The sequence below is a fragment of the Glycine max genome, chromosome 6, assembly GCF_000004515.6.
Source record: "Glycine max cultivar Williams 82 chromosome 6, Glycine_max_v4.0, whole genome shotgun sequence".
Taxonomy (NCBI): Eukaryota; Viridiplantae; Streptophyta; class Magnoliopsida; order Fabales; family Fabaceae; genus Glycine; species Glycine max.
The window spans coordinates 50204082-50229077 of record NC_038242.2 but is presented as its reverse complement, the minus strand read 5'-3'; the positions used below and the strand labels follow the sequence as shown (position 1 = coordinate 50229077).

The 24996-nt window shown below is 30.1% G+C and overlaps 1 protein-coding gene and 1 pseudogene across 1 annotated transcript; one reads left to right on the top strand and one right to left on the bottom strand.

Moving 5' to 3' along the window:
* The first annotated feature begins 11166 nt into the window (after window positions 1–11166).
* On the top strand, window positions 11167–14096 carry LOC102665494 (disease resistance protein SUMM2-like; annotated as a pseudogene).
* A 4728-nt stretch (window positions 14097–18824) lies between these two features.
* Window positions 18825–23155, bottom strand: LOC100782464 (probable folate-biopterin transporter 8, chloroplastic). The gene is made up of 2 exons (XM_003527511.5): window positions 22252–23155; window positions 18825–20299 (listed from the first exon to the last, which is right to left on the bottom strand). The coding sequence occupies exons 1-2, from the start codon at window positions 22742–22744 to the stop codon at window positions 19164–19166; spliced, it is 1629 nt and encodes a 542-aa protein (XP_003527559.2). The 5' UTR covers window positions 22745–23155; the 3' UTR covers window positions 18825–19163.
* Between the last annotated feature and the right edge of the window lie 1841 nt (window positions 23156–24996).

Here is a 24996-nt window from a genome sequence, read left to right as displayed (position 1 = left end):
GGTCTTAACCCACCTATCATGACATGTAGGGGTACCTATTGAGATCTTAGTCCCTAAAGGTAACAGACTGATGTGTGAATGTGTGAACAAGGCTAGCTATGAGTTAACCAGTTAAATTCAATCCTTAGTATGTCTAATTTATTGAATAGGTTTATCATTTTCAATCATTAATTTGCAGCCATAAATAATAACTAACAATTTATTGTAATTAATTTTAATTTAAAATAAAAATATGCCAATTTGTTGTTGTGTTTAATGTATAAACATCAGCTGTACAAAAGATACTGGCCAGGCTCAATGTCCTGTCACCTAAATTGAAGCACATGCATGGCTAATTTGTTGTTGTGTTTAATGTATAAACATCAGTTGTGCATGGTTGATATGTTTTGATAATAATAAATTTGGCCTTCTTCGTTCGCGATTGTGAATACAGACATGTTATAGGTCAAATTACAATGAATCGTGCATGATTTATTTAATATATTTTTTTTATTATTATAGGATGTGTGTTAGCATGTGAAATAGTAGATGTAGTATTCCCTGACAAGATTGTTAAAAGAGATGTGGTATTCTCCCACAATTAATAATAGAAAAGAAAAGACATGACATCTATTTTAGTGATAGTTTTTTTTTTTGGTTATATTTTTAAGTAATATAATAAATATATATTCTAAAATCATGAATATTAATTAATTTTATTTCAAAAATTATAAATATCATTTTATTTTTTAAAATTATTAAATGAAAGTTACTTTGATTAATTCTTAACTTCTCTCATAATGATAATTTTAGTTTTTAAAATTACAAAAATAGAGATTAAGATAACTTAATTATATTAATAATTATAAAGCCTAAAATGAGATTCTTATTGTTTTTATGCATGATATAAAATATTATTTTTATTACACGCGTTATATATAGCTAACAACACAGTCATGTTAGAAGTAACTTAATTAATTATATATAAGTGTTATTTATTTTTAAAGACCACTTGTATCTTCTAATAAAAGTAATTAATTTTATCAAAATTGAATTATTATGGATAGTAAAATTGAAATAATAATTATTTCTTTTTTAGTGTTTAATATAATTGCATTAAGTTTGCCACTAGTCAAGTTGGAATAATTTCATCACAGTTAATCCACACACTCAGTTATAAATTATTATTAAGATTTGATCACATATAAGTAAATTTAATAATTAAAAAGATATATGAAAACGTTATTATCATTTTCACAGTAATATACTAATTACTTTCATATTTTAAATTTTAATTTAAAGTAAACACCAATTAATATTCATTTTGAATGAAAATGAGTGGGATGAAACATAACACTTTATCACACGAGTGAAATTGAATTTAATCATTTTAACTAACGTCCTGGTTTGAGTTTTGTAGATATGGGGAAATTTTTTACTAAAGTCAATTAATTATATTTTTTAACAAAAAATAGCTATTAACAAAGCTAACAAATATTTCATACTAATAATATAGTAAAAAAATACTTTATTAATATTGACATTTTTTTCTGTTGCAGTATTGGAGCTTATTTATAGGTGCTTATGTCTGATGTTTGATCGGGTACATATAAAGGAGAAATAACTAAAAAGTATTAGGGTAAATATTCACTTTCTTTCATGAATTTGTTAAGCAAAAAAAATTAAGTCTCCCAAAAATAAAAAATAAAATTTTTTTTTTAAATATGTAAAAAGTATGAAAAATTACCCTTCCCATTAATTTTCTAGATCACTGTTAACTCAAACGGTTTTCAATTTGGTATTTGATATTAATATCTTGATATCATTTTTGTTTATGATGTTAATTACATACTATTATTCCTTAAAAAAATTATCTACTATTATTTTGGTCCTTAAATTTAGATGTAAATATTCATAGATTAGTTTCATATTTGTAATATATAATTTAAATGAGAACATTACAAGAAGAATAAAAATAAAAAATATAATAATATCTATACTAATAATACATCCTACGTGAAATTTAATTCAAATTTTGAAAATACTTTCAGGTAACAAAATTACACTGTTAAGTTTCAGAAACATATAATAACAGATTTTGTTATGTCAGTTCAAAAAACAAACATATTTTGTTATGCATTGCATGACAGTTAAACTAATCAAAATTTTAAAATACTAATTATTAAATTAGTGAAGTTCCAAAACGTTTTCATCACTAAATATATAATTAATATAAGACTTATATTCGTGGTAATAGTTTAAGTAGATTCGTTACCATATGCTTCTCCACCTCTTGCTTGCGTTACTTCTCCATTAATAGAAATTTATGATAATTTTTTTATCTCGACGATTATTTAAATTACATTTTTATTTTCATTTTAGATTTATAATAAACAATTTAAATTTAATACAAGCTTACTTTTAACTATAGATTTTTTTTTTTTGAAAATTTTGTTGAAATTTTATTTAGAGATAAAAACATATAGGTATTGAAGTGGATGATCAATTAGGAATGTCAAGATTATAGATAAAGATATAAGACAAATAGTTTGATATAACTGAGATAAAAATTTTGGTTAGTGGCAGAGTAGTGATGCATACCTAAAGAAAATAATATGTTAGACCGATATGAATACAAAAAAATATATATATTAAAAGTATCTTATTGAGATAGTAGGGAGCATGAGAGCCTCACATTCTCTCTCTCACACATTCTCTCTCTAGTGGAAACATGACAATTGACAACCTAAAAAAAAAATACGTGTGAGGGATGAAAAAAACTCTAAAGTCTTTTACAATAATTATTAGATGATATTTTTAAAAAATTTGTTTTGAAATCCTTTTAATTTTATTATATTATTTATTTATTTTAAATTTTATTTTGTGACATTCAATCACATCGACTCATAATAGAACCATTTTTGGATTTTATTTCCAATTAATTGATGATTAATAAGTTACTTAAGTTAAAACTTTAGTAATTTTTTCTTTTTTTCAAACTTAATTAAAATCAAATTTCTTAGGTAATTAAATAGTTTATGGCATATGCATATCAATTCATAAAAGATAGGTTAACATCGTATTGTACCAAAATATACATCGTGCATACATACATTTTCTTAAAAATAACTTTTACCGTATAAATCACTTTATACGAAAATCAATATTTGTAGAAACATACTTAACTCACACACATCAAATTTAAAACTTTCTATTTTATTGTCACGCTCACAAGCACACACCATTTTTTCTCTCTATTTTATTGCCATGTTTACACACATACACAAGAAATTTTATTTTTTATATTTTGTTTCCATGTTCAAATACATGTATGTGGTGCAAGAAAGTGAGTGTTGGAGATATCATATCGTCTAGTGATATAACTAATATATATATAAAAGTGATGTGCAAATTTTACATTAAATGTAATTTTTGTAAAGTTAAATTGGACACATAATTCACTTTTTATGTTGGTATCAGGATTTATCCTAAAATATATTGTTAGGCTTATTGTGTCACCTACAATAGGACTGTTATTGGACCATCTATAGATGTACAATCCAATAAATTTTATGCTTGAGATGTTTAGTCCTTGACATGAGAGGGGTGTGTTAGATATCTTACGACATCTAGTGATATGACTAAAATAGAGTATACAAGTGAGGTGCAAATGTCACTTTATAAGTCGATTTTGTATGATTGAGTTAAAATCAATTTTCATTTTAATATGGTATAAGAACATATTTATAGATCCATTAATGGAGCGTCTACCATAGTATACATGCATCAAGCCCAAAAAGTGTTAGACATGAAAGGGTGTATTAAGAAAAAATTGAAGTCTCATATTAGTTAGAGATAAGACCAAGATAGAATATATGAATGAGGGATAATTCTCAGCCTTTGAGCTAATTTTTGTGGTCGAATTAGATTTAAACCCAAATTCTAAGAGTGAGATAGTTGGATGATTTTGAGTTTAAATTTTTTAAACTTAATGATAAATGTAAAAGCATTACTGTGATTAATAAATTTTCATTAGTAATTCTAATTTAAATGAAAAACTTGTAATTATCCTTTAATAGATGAAAATATGAATAAAATTAGCCTTGATATGGCCAATTTATGATGGTCTTATCCATCATATTATCATATAGATAATATTTTTATAATCTTCATAGGTCAAATAGTACTAGTTGAATTTATAACCGAGATCATTTTAGTAATTTTATGGAAGAATTTTAAATGATTATTAGAAGAATCCAAAATTTACATTTTATTTGTGTTAACCATTCTTTTAGGTTTAATCCATAGGGTTGATACGCAGTGATGTAAGATTTTATTAAGTTCATATGTGGAAAAATAATTTATCTAATAGAAGAATTCGTATTCGATTCTCAATATATGCAAAAAAAAAATTAGACCAATAACAATTAAGTACACAAGTAGGATTAGTCTCTAACTCAATGGACAAGGGAACACTCATAATCTCTCACAAAGAAAAATCAAACATTCTTCTAAGTATAAGAATATATTTTTTCTTATTCTTTACATCTCTTTGTGAAATTTCCCCAACATAGTCTTATAAGGGCAATCTAGTCATTTTACAAGTATTTGGTCTTGTCCTGAAAATTAGTGACCTTTTATATCTCTTTGACTCTCATTTCTTAATTGATACGTTTTCTATATAATTATATAAAATTTTATTCTTAAACGAATTTAAATATAATTCTTTTTGTTATAATTTGTAAGATTATAAATATATTTAAATTAATTCATCTTAAACTAATTTTCTCAAATTTTCATTTTCCAAAAGTACAAATATACTAAATATTTATTTACAAATAATTTTTATTCTAAACAGTAAATTTAAAATGACCTTATAATTAATATATTAACATATACTTATAATTAACACATATATATGAGTAATAATAATAATATATTATCTCATGCATGATTTGTTGGCGAGATTCGAGGGATACATATGTGAACCACGAGCCATCACATAAGGAGATCTGACACCACACTCTAACCCAAAACTTTAAGGCTCAGGTTTATGGGTCTTCTCTTCACTTATAACTTATATAGTGCTCAACCTTTTCACTTCTATCCGATGTGAGACTTCATAACCCAACATGATTATAATTAGCATCAAAAGTTAGTTAGAATGTGAAACACTTATGATTAAGTTTTCTTAAAAGAAAAAAAAGAAATGCTTTACTTGCAAGGGAGAAATAAATATCCTTCAAAATGTAATATAATAATCTTACATGTATTGTTAGTCAATTTTTAAAGTGGATTCGTTGGTAAGCAGCCAGTGTTGATTAATGAAGTGTGAATTTCATTAGAAAAAAAGTTACCAATGTGTTTTATGGTAACTTACAATATATTTTAACGTATTTTTTTAATAGAAATACTTTACCATCAGTTCATCATAGATTATAATTAAACCCACTAAGGTATAAGGTATCATGGGAGACATTTTGAATAGTTGTTTTTTATAGATAAAAATTAAACACGATATACTATGATTTACACTACTCATATATCATGTTTAATTAATTGAGTTAGATCTATTGATAGATTTTGAATAATTTACTTAAAGTGTAGATTCAAAATTCATTGTGAGTTGTAAATTAAAATATAATGGAAAGTTATCATTTTGATAGCAATTATTCTAAAAATCATGTTTGAAGGAATTTTTAATTAGTTAAGACTATTTTTTTTTATACCACTGTATTTGAATTCGGGAGTGTGGAATAACTGATGTAATATAGTTACAATTTAACAAGTGACATGTAGTTTAAGACCAGTTTCGCATTTATAATAATTTTATTTAACTATGGTTTCCAATAAAAAAATATATGCGAGTTGTACCAAATTAAACTTATAAGTGTTTTTCTTTTATTGATAATTTCTTAATCATAGCATCAAGAAACATTGGTCAGTAAGATCCTGGTAATTCCTACATGCATGCATCCACCTCAAGCTTGCGTGTTCTCCATTGACCATATATTTTACAAACATAGTTTGACTGAAGTCGTTGTCATTGCCTAAAAAAAAAAACAGTATGTCGTTGTCTTTAATTCCCATAAACGAAACTATTTTTTTTCTTCCATATAAAGTGTAAAGAAACCCAGGAAGTTCCGTCAAAAAGGAGAAAAGAAAAAGAAAAGAAACCGAACGAGGAAGTTGAAGTTGGGCATAAGAAGAAGAAAGCGACTATGCTTTTGTAGCGGTTATGGCAAGGCACGTTAATTTGGAGAGGTGTGTGAGTATCAAAAATTAAAGTTGAGTTTGATTTCAATTAAAATAGATCAACTTGACGTGAAAAAGATTATAAATGATTATTTTGATATGTAACGAGAGACAATTTAATTTTAGAAACATCATGAAAATTAGGATTTAGTAATGAATGTATAAAAAAAGGTGATAATTTTGTTTTATTATTATTAAGTTCGTTGGATATTTTTTTATTAAATTATAATGCTGAAAAATTAATTTGAGATTAAATTGTATCTTTAAAATTGAATTAACATTGAATTCTAAAGTTTAGATATTAATTTCTTATTAAATTATACCGTAAAATATAATTATTATACTTTTTACCCATTTAAAAATTAAATCAGAATTTTCATTTTTTTTAATGAGAGTAAATTGTTACCAAGGACCAAAATGATAGTTTAAATAGAGGATTAATTAAGGGAGAAATAAAAATAAAATTTTTAGATATCTCTGGTGGTTGAAAGAAAAGAAAAACTAAGAAGGAAAGGGTGTGTATCATAGGCTTCCTTAGCTGGCACCACGAATTTGGAGAAGAAAGAAGCAGGCTCTTGGTCAAATATGGTGACGATGAAACAGAAAATGGTGACTGTACATTTGTCTGCATTTGCTTGGCAATGAACCTAGTTTCACATAAAACGATGGAACATGATCATCAAAGTGGTCCACAGTAAATTAGTTCATTTTATGAGTGTTGAATTTTTTTGCTTTTTGAGAATATTTTAACATTAAGCTATTTCTAAAGGTGCTGTCTACCGTGAAGTATCCCAAGAGTGGACCATTCAGAAAGCATTAAAATTTACCTGTAATATCAGGTTATTTAATTAAGAATATATTTCGATAAAAAAAAATTAGAAACACTTCTAAATAAATAAAATAAGAAGAAAAACTGTATATCTTTTTTTTATAAGTTAAATTAATTCTTCGTTAGTTAAGCATTAATTAATTTGTAAAAACTTTCTTATATAATATTTCTAAAAGATAAAAAATATCTACAAATTAATTAATGATTAACTTTGAGTTAACTTTAACATATAAAAAAACTTATTTTATTTTTTTTTCTCCTAAAAAGACTTCTAGAAAAACTTACCAAAAAATAAACCCTTAGCCCTAACTAGCAATGATAAATTAACATACTCAAGATACTTTGCATTCCATGTTGAACAACACGAGTGCACTAGATTTAACTTAATTGTGACGCAAGTGTATCCAAGGAAAACAAATTATCTGGTTGTGGGGGTGTTCCAAAGGTGCCAAGTGACAATTTTATGCTGAAATTTGGTCTATCTCCATGGTCTCTATATTTCTTGGGGAAGAGGATATAGGAATATCATACTTAAGTCTTAACTTTTCTACAATTGTTCATCTTATATCAAATGGGTGTCCTTCTACACACCCTTGATTTCCTCTTGTTACTAAAAAAGATTGCAACATTGTGGTGAGGGATGCACACTGTGGTGACAATGTCACAGTGTGCATCTCTCACGTATCTTTAGGGATCTAACCAAGTTGTTGAAGCATGTCTTAATAAGTCCGAAGTTAATTAGTTTTAGAATTTATGATGATGTTGTTCTTAATTTTATTGTTATCCTTTTGTCAGCTGATGCTTCAACCACAGTTTTCCCTCGTGGGTTTCATTTTGTAATTTTCCTTTTCTCACAAAAATAAAAGTACTTCACACGAAAATCTTCTCCTTTCATTCATTCATCCATTATCAAGAAGAAAAAAGTAACTTTTTTTTAACAACTACCCCTTTATTTTGGGCCTAAGTCTCTAATTTATTTATTTTATTACAATACACCAATTTAACTAATTAATGATTTGCACTTAACGAAGATCCATGAACCAACAAATAGTTTCTTTTACATTAATTTTAACCTGATTTTACAGTGAACATGATTTTCAATGTTTTACCAAACATTCACTGAATATCTTCATAGAGTCAATAACTAATCCCAAGTTTTATGACATTCGTCCTTATTTCTAGTGGACTAAACTATTTTAGGGCCACTTTATTTGTGTGCAATGTTGGATTGAACCCGTTTGAAAGTTTATCTCGAATCAAATAATAATATGATTAAAATGAATTGAAAAGTTGATAATTAATGAAATCAAAATGAAGAAAGTCAAAACTAAAACTTAAGAGGAATTACTTGACAAAATGCGAGGTACTAGAAATTTCGGCAAAGGCTACTTTGATTCATGTCGGATGCTACAAGCTGGAAATTTTGTTTCTCCATAGTTAGTAAGCTATGCCTATGCTTGTGATGGGTAATTACAGTGAATGGGTTCTGGTTTGCATCAATGCATGGGCCCAATATCCTACATGACAACGGAATAGTATATTTCCGTTCCTTTATTTTTTTTCACCATGAAATAACAATGAAAACACGGTTTTATTGTACACTTTTACAATGTGTAACATCTTTAATTGTTGACTTCTTGATGACTCACACACTATGATACTTCACATGGTGACACTTCACTCAACACTCTTGTTGATCAGAACCCTCTACCGGTTAAAACTCTTCGTAGGTAGTTCTTTTTGAGATCTCGAAAATCTACTTCAATTGTTTTTAGAATCAATGACTGACCCCATAAACCAACATGCGACTTTTTAGCGTGTTTTGTCCCCACTCACACACTTTTTGGGAAACTTCCCACAAGGTCATCCATCCCATAACTACTCCAAGCTAAACACGTTTAACTATAGAGTTCTTATGTGATAGGTTATCCAAAAGTAGATGCATCTTGTTAGCATAGGTAGTATCAATTAATTTTTTAAGTCATCCTCAGCTGTATAGTCTCATACTTGGAAAACCTCTAGATCTTTCTCTTTCCGGTGTGATTCGTCAGGGTATTAACAATGAAATCATGTTTTCGTTGTGTTTTTTTTTCACCCCCATTTATCTAATGAAAACATGTTTCCGTTGTGTTTCATTCAAGGGACAATTTGAGAATATAGCTAAAAGACACCCACATGGATGGTATCAATAGCAAAAATGAATGTGCGAATAGCAATACCCCAATGGACTTTGCCAAAGCCCTCCTTCTCTTGAGACCAAAACCAAAACGGCTCTCTTCTTTCTATTTTTTTTAAGCTCCGGTTTTTTAATATAATATATATACTCCGTGTTTTTTTTTAACTACATTATCTATTTTAATTTGATTCAATGTAAAAATGTAATAAAGTATTTTTAATTTATATAACTAAATGATTTATATTAAAAATATTATGCCATACATTAATTTGGAAGGGTTAAAATGATATTTGCTTTTTTAAAAAAAGATAATAACGTAATTACAATAAAGAAATATGAAAATAAATGCTATTATATACTTGTTTTTATGTTTTTTATATATATCTTTTTGAAAGGAAAAAATGCGCAAGATATCTTCCAAAATCATTTCCTAGTATGTCTCTATAACCTATACTTTAAGTATTAAGACATATGGTTAAACAATTCAAAATGTAATTTACATTTTGCTATAAATATTCAATGTGATGTACAATTGCCATATAGCATTACAGTCCTATGTTTACCTTGCCATTACTATTTTTTTATATCATAGTTCGAAAAGGTATCCAACCTGCATAACAGCAATTACTTTTACTTTTGTTTGTAAATTCAACATCAATCAAAGGTATGTAAAACACTATTACGTTATTATTTTCTATTTATAAGATTTAATCACCTAATATATCAGGATTAAACAATCTGGTTAATTTAATTGGATAGCACACTACACACTACACCAAAAGTAACTTTTAGGCAATTATTTTTCCTTTTAGCGGCAATAAAAATAGTCATTAATATATTTACCGACAATCCTTTTAAGGCCGGCGTATCCATGGTCGGTATAAAGCTATTACCGAGTGTTTTTACGAGAGCTGGTAAAAGCTCTTTTATTGCCAGCAAAAATTAAGTACTTGTAGCGGCAATTTATATGACCACTAAAAAGTTTTATTAATTATAACAATTTATTCCAATTTTTGAGATAATATAAATAATCATTCCCACTCTAATTAAACCATCAGTAGGAATATTCTAGGGACACTGTTAGATAAAATAAACACAATTGAAATATATAACACTTCTTAATGTTCAGCCTGTAAAATCAAAATAGGCTTTATAAAGTCATAATGTTTAAGAATAAACATTTCTAAATTGAAATTAAACTTAGAGGAAAAAAAATGAAACCATTTTATTATAGATTATTTTCTTACACTCACTAAGTAAAATTTCTAGATCCGCCACTACTTCCCTTGCACAACAACATCATCCCAAGAAGTACTAAAGTCATACACAAGAAGTACCAAAGTGCTTATCACTTAAAGATTTTGTAGTTAACAGATCTCATCCTCTACAAATATCATTAAGTCTTCCATAAACTATTATACCCTTGCTCTTTTACTATTCCCACATAGAATCCCCGCTGTATAAACTATATCCCATAAAAAAACATAATAACAACTCCACAGCCGGCCCCTGTATGTATCAGAATTTCAGACTATTGCAACCAACAAACCCAGCAAACTGCTCCCACCGTTTAATGATTTCACTAAAGCACAGGCTCACACTTTATACTAATATGCAGGAAGAATACCAACGCTTTAACCTTGGCTTAAACCTTCAAAATACTGTCAAGTCTTTATTACGTATTGCCTTATATAAATAGGCAACGGTTTTGCTGAAAAAATTGAAAGGAAGCCAAACAAATCATATATTTAGACAACAGTTTTTTAACTGTGGATAAGTTTGGCGCGGTTTAAAGTAAAAAATGTTGTAGTCTGTTATTTCCTTTAATTTCATCACCACTCACTAGTTAATTTGCATAACGTAATACTTCTTAGCTAAAAAGTGATGGATTCATTCATGATCAGGAGCCAGGAGTGTGTCATTTCACATGTAGGATATCCTTATTTTCATCGTATCAAAGATTGCAGAATATACAGTGGGTCCAATTTTACACCATGCTAAATACTTGTGCTGCTTCAACAACTTTGTTGGAAATCTTCCAAGTGCCAAAGAAGTGACCCAAAAGAGTGTCAAGGATCGAGTTAAAGAAGCCATTAATAGGACTGAAAAGATTGAACCAACTGTTGAGAAGTGGTTGGAAGATGTTGAGAAAGTCTTGAAGGAATTGAAACTACTGGAAGGAATAATTTCAGAAGTAAGAAAAAGGGCTATTTTAGAAGGCAATGCCAATATTTTCTTTCAAAAGAAATAGGAAGAAAAGTAAATGAAATGGCTCAACTCAATCAAAACAGCAAGTTTGATCCATTTTCTAAGATTCCTGAACTTCCAGGCATGAATTACTATTCTTCCAAAGGTTTTGTTCTTTTCGAATCTAAAAAATCATCTTACAACAAACTATTGGAAGCATTAAAGGAAGAAAGTGTTTGCATGGTTGGACTAGTTAGAATAGGAGGCTTGGGAAAAACTGCTTTGGCGAAAGAGGTGGGTAAGGAAGCTGAAAAGTTAAAATTGTTTGAGAAGATTGTCATTGCAACAGTCTCTGAAACTCCAAATATCAGAAGCATCCAAGCACAAATTTCTGATCAATTGGGTTTGAAGTTAGAAGAGGAATCAGACATAGGTAAAGCACGAAGACTATCAGAGAGATTAAGTGAAGGCACAACTTTTCTAATCTTGGATGATGTGGGGGAAAACCTAGACTTTGAATCTTTAGGTATTCCAATCAATGAAAACAAGAAGGGTTGTGGAGTACTTCAGATCACTTGGAAGAGAGAAGTGTGCACTTCTATGCAATGCCAATGTACTGTTGAGCTCAATCTCTTAACTGGTGAAGAAGCTTGGACTTTGTTCAAATTGTATGCAAAAATAACTGATGATTCCACTTATGCTTTGAAAGGTGTGGCAACAAAAATTGTGGATGAATGTAAAGGATTGCCTATTGCAATTGTGACAGTGGGAAGCACGTTAAGGGAAAAAACTTTAAAAGACTGGAAGTTAGCTTTGTCAAGACTACAAGATTCCAAACCACTGGTTATTCCAAAAGGCCTAAGAAGTCCTAACGCCTTTCTTCAATTAAGTTATGATAATTTGAAAGATGAATTAGCCAAGTCCTTTTTCTTGTTGTGTTCCATATTTCCAGAGGATTATGAAATTGATTTGGAAGATTTATTTCGATTTGGAAGGGGACTAAGAATAACTGGGACTTTTGAAACAATAGAGGAAGCTAGGGAGGAGATGCTTCTGGCTGTTGGCATCCTTATGGATTCTTGTTTGTTGCTACATGCAGGGAATGAAAAGGTGAAAATGCATGACATGGTTCGTGATGTAGCTTTGTGGATAGCATCTGAAAGGGGCCAAGCAATTTTGGCAAGCACTGCAAAGGATCTGAGAGCGGTGATAAAAGATGAAACCATAAAAGATAAGAGAGCAATCTCCTTATGGGATTTGAAAAATGGTCAACTTTCTAATGGTAATCATATGAATTGTCCAACACTCAAAATTCTCTTGCTTCATTCTTCAATAATTGGATTTGAAGTATCAAATGTGTGTTTTGAAAGGTTGAACATGCGTAAAATCTTGGCATTCTTAACATGTGACTATACATAGGAGTTTCGTTTCTGGGGGCCAAAAAGATGCACTTCATCACTGCCACAATCAACTGAGTCATTAAAAAATCTCCACAATTTGTGCTCAAGGAGTTGTAAATTAGGCGATATCTCCATTTTGGAAAACCTACAAGCACTTGAGATTCTTGACTTACGATGCTCTTGTTTTGATGAATTGCCTAATGGAATTGTAGAATTAAAGAAATTGAAGGTTCTGGATTTGTACAACTGTAGGATTAAGGAAAATAATGCTTACGAGGTAATAGGAAGATGTTTGCATCTAGAGGAATTATATTTGTTTTTATCTCCATCTAAAGAGGAATTTCCACTTAATGTTTCTTTCCAAAGATTGAGGAGGTATGTTATAATACTAGATCATTCTGAATCACTAATTGACATGCTGCCTCGCATGTTGGAAGAGCATAGACCATCTAGAGCTTTATCTGTAGATGGTCTTAATTAATGCTCCTGCTAAAAGTTTTATACCATTAGCAATCAAGGATCTCCTTTTAGGAGCAGAGTGCCTTCGTTTGAGGAACCTTCAGGGAGGTTACAAAAGTGTAATTCCATTCATGGATCAACAAGGCAGTAATCTAGTTGATTGTCTTAAGGCACTGATAATATATGAATGCACGATGCTAACGTCTCTTCACGCCATCCATGCTCCAAACTCTAGAGCTACTGGAGAAGCTAATAGTAGAAGAATGTAGTGGATTAAAGCACATAATAGATGGTAATGTTTATTATGTTAGCAGTCAAAGCCATACCTCTTTGAAGCTCCCCAAACTAAAGACTCTTCCTATTGATGGATGTGAAAGGTTGGAATATATATTCCCCTTGTGTTTTGCACGAGGGTTAGTGAGTTTGGAAGAGCTAGATATTCTATGCAGCTGCAAGTTGAAGTATGTATTTGGCACTGAAAAGGAACATCATCTTTCAATGTACCAACACCAGAGTCACTATGAGACTAATATTGACATAAATCTGCTCAACTTTGATGATCTCTTTTTGAGTTCATACCAGAACTTGTTGATATTTGGCCTAAATATTGCTGTCCACGTTTACCAAATTTTGAAAAGCTTATCCTGCTATGAGTGTCCAAGTTTGTCTAGCTCTTCTATGCGTAAGGTGATAATTGATTCAGATCTCCAGAAAGACACGATTGCAATGGTAATATATTCTTTTTAAAATGATGATTTCTGTAATATCACATAATTCATGGAGTTCTTTTTTAAATGTTATCATTTGTTAATTCAAATAATTCACTCTTCACTGCAAACACATCATTGACCTCCATCATTTTTCTATGTTGTTTTCTTCTTATTACACTATAATATTTCCTATTATATACTTAAAACTTTTTTTTTAATTTCTCACTAGGTATCAAATAGATGCATGAGAGACATGTATAAATTAAATCATAATAATAATTTTTGTTATTCTTTTATGGTTATGGTTAGATGAAGATCAAAGAACCACCAATGAGAATATACGCTGAGGGTTGCTAATGCCTTCATACTTTAAAAAAATATGAGTACATTAACAAATCCCTACACACACAACATTTATACATTAATTGCATATTGTTTATAATGCAATTTAATATTAGTAAATTATGTCTAAATAAACTTGTTTTTTTACTTTAAAAGTATTATTGATCAACAATATATAATTATAAAATATTTTATTATTTATAATCAATATTTATTTATTTTATTTTATATTACGTATATTATTTACAAATAATCATTTAAATAAAATTTTATTAATTAAAATAACTTTGAATATTTAATTTTTTTTAAAAAATTCCATTTTAATATTTTTTTATATGTTTGTTAAAATTAAAATAGTTTTACGTAAATTAAGTTCAATTTACACAATATTTTTTTATTTATAAATATAATTTTTTGTTGGATAAAATAATTATATTTCATTAAAATTAAAAAAAAAATGGCAACCAACTTTTAGCTTAAAAGGAGCTTTTAAGTTAAGAAAATAAAATAAAAACTAACAAATAGCTTCTACTTTTTTTAGTTCTTATTTTTAATTTTTAACTTTAACTTAAAGTAACTTATAAGTAAAATATGTTGGAGCAAACATAGTCTATATAAAAACCTGTGTTCCTCACATTTATGTTGGTTTCTTTTAAATGAAATAGTGATATTTAGAATATGCATTATTTAGATATTTGGTTAAAGTAATTTTACTTGAATTTGGTATTTCTAACACTTATTTTTTGTTTTCACTCTATTTAAACCTATCACAAGTATGCAAGAATGTACAAATAGTATTGCCATCTCAGTAAATTATGTTATTTGGTTCAAACCTATTTTGAATCATTTATCTAATAGTGCGTCCTAACATTTTGAACAATAAACCATCTAGGTCTCTATACTAAAAAGTTACGTAAAAATTCTCAAATGATGTCTAGAGGCACTTAGAGTAACAGATAAATGTATTAGTCTTTTATCATACGGTGAGCCTTAGTACAACAGTAAAATTGCCCTTGATGACTTGCTGGGTATTAATAGGTTTAAATTTTGAAATAATCTCTTAATATTTGCAAGAACAAGACTGAGTACAACGACCATCCCAAACCTTCACATAGAGAGGAGTCTTTTGTCACCGGATTATCTTAGTTTTTTTTTTTTTTAACTTTTATATGTTTTTATTGAGATAACTATATATCATGATTATAATTTTTAGGATAAATATTTATTTTAATCCCTAAAAGTGTGAGATGATAACAAATTGATACCAAAAAGATGAAAAATTTAAATTTAATTTCCGAATATGAAAAAAGTGTGACACATTAATCTTATCATTAAATTTGTAAGACAATTTTCTAAATTTATAATTAAAAAAGCGTTTGAAAGTTTTCTAAATAGTTCCCTACCTACCTTGCAACGGGCACTTATTTTATAAAAAAAAAAAACAGAAAAATATTACCTTGTTATATCATTTTAAATTAATTCGTGCATCCTTGTACTATAAAAAGTGTTCATTTTTATTGGTGTGTTCTTTCTTTAGATTGAAAATTCCATTTAAGTTTTCTCACATTTGTAACCAACACAATAGGGGACTGGTAAGGATGGAGAACAAATACTACTAAACAAGCTGAGCCATATAACACTCGGATCCAAATTAACTTCAAAGAGATTCACCACAGATTTAAGTTAAAAGATCATGTTGCAGAGTTCATAGAAGTTTGTCCTAAATATTCTCCAAGTTTATATCTACACCCAGGTAAATTTCTCATGTACATTTTTATAGGAACAATTCCTATGCCATGGATTACAATATCAAGTGAAATGCTATTTTATTATGAAGTTGTTGGTTTAAACTTAGATCAAAGATAAAGGTCCTTTCATAAGGCTTTAAGGATGGAACTACAATCCTTGCTCGAATTTTTTACTCTTACTATTTTCAGTTTTCTCATTGTTGCAACTCTTGGAATTACATCCATGTTATAGTTTCATGTTTTGACTAGAAAATCGTGGAAGCAATTGTTCTTTCTCGGCACAATTTATAGGTGACATGTTTGTAATTTGTCTACACACTTAAATACCTTTCCAGTATCAGATATGTAAAATACAATACTGCAAATTAAGTTAGTCGGTAGTGGCACATGGGGCAGGTTTGGTCTTGATCTCAAAGAAGAAATGGTATGGACAATGCAACTCTCGATAGACAAGATGCTATTTTTTGTCATGCTAGAACTAATCACCCAATCGATCTCTATACATTGGAATAGCTTGTCAGGTAACATTTTTTTAAAAAATTTAGCAACAGTACTATATAGATAATATTTCTGGTTCTAAATCAGTATATTGTAAAAAGAGGTTATACGGGTCACTTTTAAAGTTAATGTAAGACATTTTTTCAACCGAAGAAACTATAATAATCACGGTCACTATGACTCTATTGAGTCCATTGAAAAAACGTTAAAATATGCAGAATTTGTATGGTGCATCATGTATAATAACCTTCAACCTTTTTTGTTTACTTAACTCACGCACACACATAAAAGTAGAATGGGAGAGTAAAGACGTTTGTGGGCTACTTTGTGATTCTCCTTCTGTAATTTAGGCTTGCAGATAAGATTTGTCAAGCATTGAAATAGTAAATTCCTATTACTTGTAGAGAAACTTATAATCCAGTCCAACAAATCTTTTCTTCCAACAAAGAGTTGTTGTAACACTTTTGGTCCTTAATCATATGCATTTTAGCCTATGTACGGTTTTTGTCTCTTTATTGTAATTCCTCATTGTTTTCTAATTATTGAAATTAAGTCTCTTATCTCAAAATTTTATCCAATAATTAACAAAAATGTAACAAAGGTGTGTTATATCATTGATTTGTAAACAAAAAATACTAGTATTTCATGTCATGCATGCATCTTAGTTAATTTAGTGATTTCAAGTACAACTCACTCCCTGTTTTGTTGATGGAAGGGCTTGATCCAGAAACAGCTTCAGTTTGTCACTTGTTGGATTGGATGCTCTTGAAAGCTCAGGAATGTTCAAGTTTGTTCATAATTACATATTCCTCTTGTTGGTCGTTTGTAATTTCTTTTTCACAATTGTGTAGTTAATGCAAACCAGTTGTTAGGATTGAAAGTTAAACACGAATTATTTGCTTTATTCTTTTTGTAAATATATTAAGTGCCGCATTTCTATAAACCACAAACTTGGCTCTGTTAATAAGAAACAGTAAATTCAATCAACTTATAGTATTTATAGATGAAAACATCTAGATTACACCTTAACAAGAGATTGCTTTTTATATATTATAACTAACATACCCACTCATAGATATCAAAGCACAGTATACCCTTTATCAAGAGAAAAAGAGAAACTTACACCTTACAAGAATATTTTTTGTAAGAAACTTCTCAGCATTGCCTGAGTCACAAATTTCATTTATAAATACCTTCTTTTGACTTCCTTGTCTTCTTTGACAGCTTTACAGAAACCTTTGGTTTCTCAGTTTTTATTTGCGGTTTCCCTTTCGACTCAGCAGTAGCAAGAAATTTAGATTTCTTTTGCTTTAAGTTTTAGAGAAAATTTAGTTTTGTTATTTGGATTTAGCCCTTGTCGTTTGGCTTCATTGTCAATACTACTAACTGGCAAATGTTCCTGAGAACTCTGACTCCTTAGTTTCATATAAACTATAAAGTGGCCTGTTTTAACAAAACTTGAAGCCTTGATAAAGGAGAATATCAAGGGATCGATGTCCTTATGTGAAGCATGTCACCTCAGAAAACATTCTTTGATGTTATCCTAAAGAAGCCAATTCAAGGTAAATCAAAAAAAAAAAAAGCCAGTTCTAGAAAAACAACCCGTATAGGCTAACCAATCTACCTTTATTTGGTATCGAAGAGAGCCAGGGAACAGATTTTTCAATATAAATTGCAAGCTACAATCTTAACTTGTTATGGATCAAGTATGATTGAGTGACCGATATATAGGACTGACTGATCACTAGTAGGGATCTTGCCAGTTAAGATAGGTAGCTCAGGCACAAGGGAAGGAACAAGACCACTGTTCCTGATCAATGGAAAAAAAAAAACAAGGTTTTTACTTCTCTATATTAAGTATCTAAATTTCTAGCAGGGCAAAGGACAATAGAGCTACTAGTTAGTATATTAATAGTTAATAGTAAAATTGGATTTTTCAACTTACTACACCAAATATGTAGAACTAGGATTTTATGACGCTTATAATCAGGTGGTGCTGTCACCACCGCCGCTATCACCATTGTTTCCTTTGCTGCCATCATCATTGCCGCCTTTGATAACTTATCCATTATCTTGGAAAGTTAAATTTATTAATAGTTAATGGTAAATATATATATATATATATACTTGACTACCCTTTGTTTTAAAAACCTGAAAATTTTAAGAGATTATTCTAAGACCCCAAAAGGGATCACTAATTCTTTTATACCACTTATGAATCAATCAAATGGTCATGAGTGGTGAGATGAATACTCCTTATCAGTTAAATGTTGTTGATATGGACATGAAAACAACCAAGGTAATTAGAATACACGTCAGTGGGATGGGAGAATCAAGAAATAACTTCCTAAGAAAATATAAAGAACCACTAGTCTATGCTCAAAACCCACCAGTGACCAGGTCCAGCCAGGTGTTGGCCCCAAGATAGAACTCAACATGGAGCAAAACTCCTAGTTTTGTACAAACTATTTTCAGGAGAATGATGGTGTTGAATTTGTGGCAGAGCTCAAGTAGCATTTATCCTCGCATAATCATTGAAGCTGCATAGGTAGGAACTGATTATCTTGACCTATGTGACTATCATTCTCTCTCAGGCCTGTAGACATCAACATAACCAAACACAACTTTTCCAACTCTTCTGTTTCTGCGTGCTCTTCTGCTCATACTTCTTTTCCTTTGCTTCTCAACCGATTGTGACATTGGTAAAGAATGGATCCATCTTAATGGTATTAAAGCCGCAATGAACTGCACAAGAATTCCCCACGTCAAGCCCGAGTAATCACTGGATGTAATGCCAAGGCAAGAGGCAAATCCAACACCCAGAAAGGCACTAGCTATTGATGATAGACACAAAGCTGATGCAAGGAATGCTGTTAGAGATCCTTCACAGCCCTTTGGACATAAATTTGCAAATAAAACTGAGAAAGGAAGGAGCTTAAACTGTGCCACGACTTCTGCTAAACCAGAACAGCAAAGAGCAAACACCTCATTGGGAATTCCCCATTTGAGATTTATTTGTTTAACCAAAATGAAATCAAGGAGTAGAGATGAAGCATATAGAATCTGCACCATGCCTATCAGCTTTCTCAGTGGAATTTTTTTCCAATAACGGTTATAAAGCATGGTTCCTGAAAGAAGCACAAACTGGCCAATCACTCGAGAACAGCCAATTACTGTAGGATCAAGATTTAGACACTGTGTCTGATAGCAAAATATAGAGCCTGAAAGCATTGGCACCATGGCAATTGATCCAACAATCCATATAAGGGGCTTAGAAATGCTCTTGTCACTGATAGCCATGACAAGATTAGAGACTTGTTTTTTGATATTTTCTGAGATGGATCTCTTAGCAAGATTTTGACCTGAAAGTTGTGCTATGCCTAAAGACTCCTCCCTTGTTGAGAAAGAAATTGCTAGTTGAAGAGACAGTAAGGATGAAAATATGAAAAACATGGCTCTGGGAGGCAATTTCAGTAAGAGATAACCACCAATCAAGTTGCCTAAGATTCCACCTGCAGCTAATGCCATGAATGCATATGACTGTAGGCTACCAATTTTGTGCTTCTTGCCATACTCTGCTACAAGAGCATCTTGTGCTACTTCTGTAATTGATGCTCCCATATTGCTGAGAAGCACAAACACAATTATGTTGGGAAGCACTTTGTGTGCAACAGGGACCAACGCCAGAAGACTCCAAGAAAAGACTTGAAGAAAACCTGAAGATTGAACCAAAATAGTATTTGTTAAATATTGAATCCCTCAACCCGTCCATTAGGAAGACCCCTTAAAAAGATAATGAGCCTTACACCAAATAGAAGCCATTAAGCCAAATGCCTAATCTAATCCTAACTCCTCTGATATGCCAAAGAAACTTCCTTCAATGTACAGAAGTGAGACTTTGTGTGGCATATATTTTTATGTTCTATTTCTTACACATAATGCCAACTTTTTTCTTGTTTAATGTTTTCCCCATTTTCGGATCTTCTGATGTTAATATAGTAAATATACATATACACATGACCATTTTTAAAACTCTAATCAATTTACTACATATACACAAGAAACTCAACATTTTTTAAGTAACAGCTGCATGTTTGCCAACTTCTTATGAGCACAAGTTACTCTACTACTTCAAAAGTCAAAATCATATATAGCGTTGATTAAAAATCATGGTAAAAAAAATAGACAACTAAGTCAAATAAAGGAGTTCTGCCTTGCTTTTCTTCTTGTCTTTCTGAGCACTACTCTTGTAATTTCTTAATCAATAAAAAAAATTATATTCAACCAAATTAAATTTTGCTTTATAACGAATTTGATCCTTTACTTGTTTCTGTTTAGAATTTGTCCATACAGAACAAGGCACCTTGAACATAAGACACGTAACTAACATGGAAACAGATATCTAATCTTAATAGGAAAAAAAAGAAAAAGAACCAAAGGATGCAAAACAAAACAACAAAACTAAAGAGATTTCATTCTAGAATCTCAAAACTCATGAATCAATGGATTAAGCTGTCTTTCATTTTCAGTATTCATAGCCATTAGCCTGTGCTCGGTCTATCTTATTCAATACATTTTCTGACTGACCTTTTAATTCCTATGACCCTATCAGCATGTAAGAGATATAGTTTTAAATTCTGATCCTGGTCTTTACACTTGTGTACTCTCTTTGAAAACTTATCTCACTTCATTCAGATAAAACCCAAAATAACAGAAAAAAATGAAATAATTCAAACATCACATCAATATTCTCATTCAAAAGACGATTTGATATATATACAGAAGTGAATTATATTAATATGAAAAGATATATTCCAATGAATAGCTGCATACAGAAAGGTTAGTTTCTCCTTGTTGGTCAGTAATTCCTGGTTTTATAACACCAATTGACTCATTCAGAGAAATAAAAACATTATCTCTTTGAAGGAAACCAAAATTATATAACTTCCTTCTCATTTTTTATTTTATTTTTAGAACTGTTTCTTAAAACAATTCAACACGACTTAGCAGTCAATTCCTCATCTAAAATCTATTATTAAGTTTTGAAAATTTCCTTAAAAAACAAAAAAACAGAAATAGCTGGAAGATATTTTCTCATACTCTTCCTATAGTTTCTCATCCAACAAGCAGAAATGCCAACTGCTGTATTCAAGTATTCATTCAGAGAACAAACTTTTAGAAATCAGAAAATTGTTTAAGGGACACATTCAAATGTGTACAAAAGAGAAACAAACTTTAGAAACTGAAAAACTGTGTTTGAAAACCATAAACAAACAAGGCCTAAGTCTTTTTCATACCGTTTTCAATCAGAATTGAAATTTCTGCATAAAAAAAAATTAAATTCAACATGAATTACTACGGTGAAACTCAAATTCTAATAACTCAATCAAGTCATTGGTCCAAATGGTAGTAGGCTTGGCCCCCACAAGGTCTCAAGTTTGAGCCTTGTGCTTAGGAAGGGATACCCCACCAAAAATGGTCCGTCAGGTTTCCAACGAATATTAGTCACATTACAAATTAAAATCAATAGATATTCGGTACTAATAACATAGTAATCAAAATTAAATTCTAATAACTCATACAAGAAACTGCATCTAAGTTTCCCCTCAACCAAAGAAACATAAACACAAGACATAGCAAAAAGACAAGTTGGTTTACTTGACCATACCTCCTATGACAACATAAGGTATTCTGTGAGCACCCTTAATATAGATAGCATCCGAGAGTATTCCATAGAGTGGCTTAGCCACCATTGGTAGGTTAGCCAAGTTCTGCACGAGCTGCAATGTCGACGGGTGCAAGTTGAGGTTGCTAGCCATGTGAAAGTTCAGCGCCAGCCACGGAAAACACCTGAAGCCTTGCACCCAATAGCCAAACCCACACAAAAGCATCATTTGTCTGTTGCAGTTGCTGCTGCCAACAACTTCCCTCTCGTTCTCCTCGTACTTCTTCTCCTTAAAGAAAACGTGCCTCGTCACCGTGTTCGCGGTGAATGTGGGTCTGTTATCGACTGCACTGTTGCTGTTGGGGTTGTTATGGTTTCTGAAACAAGTTATTATAATAGGTCTTAAGTTCGGTGGCAGAGATGGTTTTTTGCCATGTTTGTGCAGTCTTGGCATGTTCCAGACCAATGGGTTCTGCGAAGAGATAGAGTAAATCATGGTTTCTGGATTTTGAATTAATGAATGAATGAATAAAAAGGGATAGCCAATGGTTTTTCTTTTTTCTTTTTGGGAAGAAACCAACTGATTTTGAGTCTAGCCGAAGAGGATAGTCTCTTAAGACATTATAAACCAATGTTCCAATCTCTTTATTAAGAGAGATTTTCACATTAAGTATCCAACTACTGGTTGAGACACTATAGCTCTTGAAGAGAAAAAAGAAAATTAAGAATGGCTAATAATGGGTGAGTTTTTTTTTTTTTTTTTTTCTTGTAATGGCTTGAGTGAGTTGTGGTGACAGAGTGGAGCAGAAGATGACAGTGGTGAAAGAAAGAATATATACGATAGAGGACAGAAGGGGTTATGAGGAGGGATCCAGAAGAGTGTATTGTAGGTTTTTTTATGGGGGGGATAAATTAAATTAAATTGGTAAAGAATGTGAGAACTATTTATTTAATAATGTAAGATTTTTTTTAATCAAGGATGGTCATGTTTAATAAGTATAATTAGAAATTTGACTTCTCTTCTCTGTCTTTCCTGTTTTATGTTGTTCTATTAAAATAATAATACATAACAATTGTGTTAATATTTAGTGGTGATATTTAATTCTAAAAATCATAAAAATTATATAATTTTATTGGAGTACTTAAAATAATAATGCATAACAATTATGTTAATATTTAATGGTGATATTTAAGTCTAAAAATCATGAAAATTATATGATTTTAATGGAATACAGAAACAGCATAGAAGCCAAATTCGTATAATTAGTGTATGACCTAATTGGACGGAGAATATCATATATCCAATGCAGGACAAAAAAAAAAAATTAAATGGTAAAGAATATTTATATGAGTGTTGTTGGTGTTTGAGAGGGATGAAGAGTGTTCTAGGTTTTGGGTTTGGCAGTGATGGATGACACTGTGAACTTGATGTGTTATTAGGGTGTTTTGGGGACGCACGTGTGAGACACGCGCCGAGAAAGTGAGGAGTGTGGGGCCGGGTGTGTGACGTGGAAGGGTTTGTTTACGTGATTTGGGACCGTTAAAATTCTTTGATGGGAAATTTTGCGGCAAAGGCGTGGGTGGATTCACGGTTTTGTCAGACTCACTCAGACCCAAACCTTTTTTTTTTTTTTTGTGCAGGTATATTTTAAATTTAAAGATTCGAAATTATGAAAAATTAAGATTCAGATATAAAGTAATCATATCACTATTGATAATTTATTTAATTTAGAGATAAAAGTAAAAGAAAAAAAATTGTAAGTGATATACGGTTATGAAGATGAAGGAGAATATAGATGTTATTTAAAAATTTGTTTGCGTTTAAACTTGTTGTATAATTTTAAAATTGAAAGTTAATGTAAGATTGATTTAATTTAATAATGTTTTTTTTGTTATAAAATTAGGTTGTTGGCTATGGGATAAGATTTTGTCAAAAAAAGAAAAACTATGGGATAAGATGAAAAGAACTTTTTTTTTAAAGAAGATAAAAGAAGTTAACAACCGTAAAATAGTTTATCTGGTAAAGTTAGATTAGTCACTACCAGAATTTATCATTTTATAAGACTTTTAGATTCAAATTAAAGATGTTGATGAAAACTATCCGTGACATAGTTTATCTGGAAAAGTTATAGATTAAACACTAACATAACTTACCACCTTGTAAGACTTTCATATTTAAATTTAGGATGTTGATAAAAAAAAAAAAAAAAAAAAACGATCCAATATAATCTATTCCTATACTATAAGTTAGAAATCCTAGTTTAGAAAGTAAAGTTCTCACCATTATAGGAAGAAAAAAAACACAAAGTTCTCACTTCTCAAAGTTCTGATTTATCTTCTTCAATCAGAAATAAAATTTTACACAATTGTTGACATTTAAAAGAATTAATGCGGTACGGAAATAACTTTAAACGATTATCTTGATAATTTATTTTTAATGATAATAAATAGTTTAAAAAAATAGTTCCTATTTTGTAGTTCATGTTTTTGTGATGTGGTTATACTTATTGAAGTACATATATAAGACAAGCATAATCATTGCACCCATTTACTCTTTTAAATGACGATGGAGTTTTACATAGACATCCAATTTCAATTATTCATGACATTTTCTTTTTGGTTAATAATTACTCTTGACATTAAAACAATAATCCCTTGCAAACTTTTCGACATCCAAATATGCCATAGGACCACAGACAACGGCTGCATTGTTACTTCAAACTATGTAATAAAAAAAATTGTTACTTC

Coding starts and splice junctions, on each gene's coding strand:
- LOC100782464 (XM_003527511.5), bottom strand. CDS start 22,744: ATGATTTACTCTATCTCTTCGCAGAACCCATTGGTCTGGAACATGCCA. Junction 20,300..22,251: donor ACCTTATGTTGTCATAGGAG/GTATGGTCAAGT, acceptor TTCAATCTTCAG/GTTTTCTTCAAGTCTTTTCT.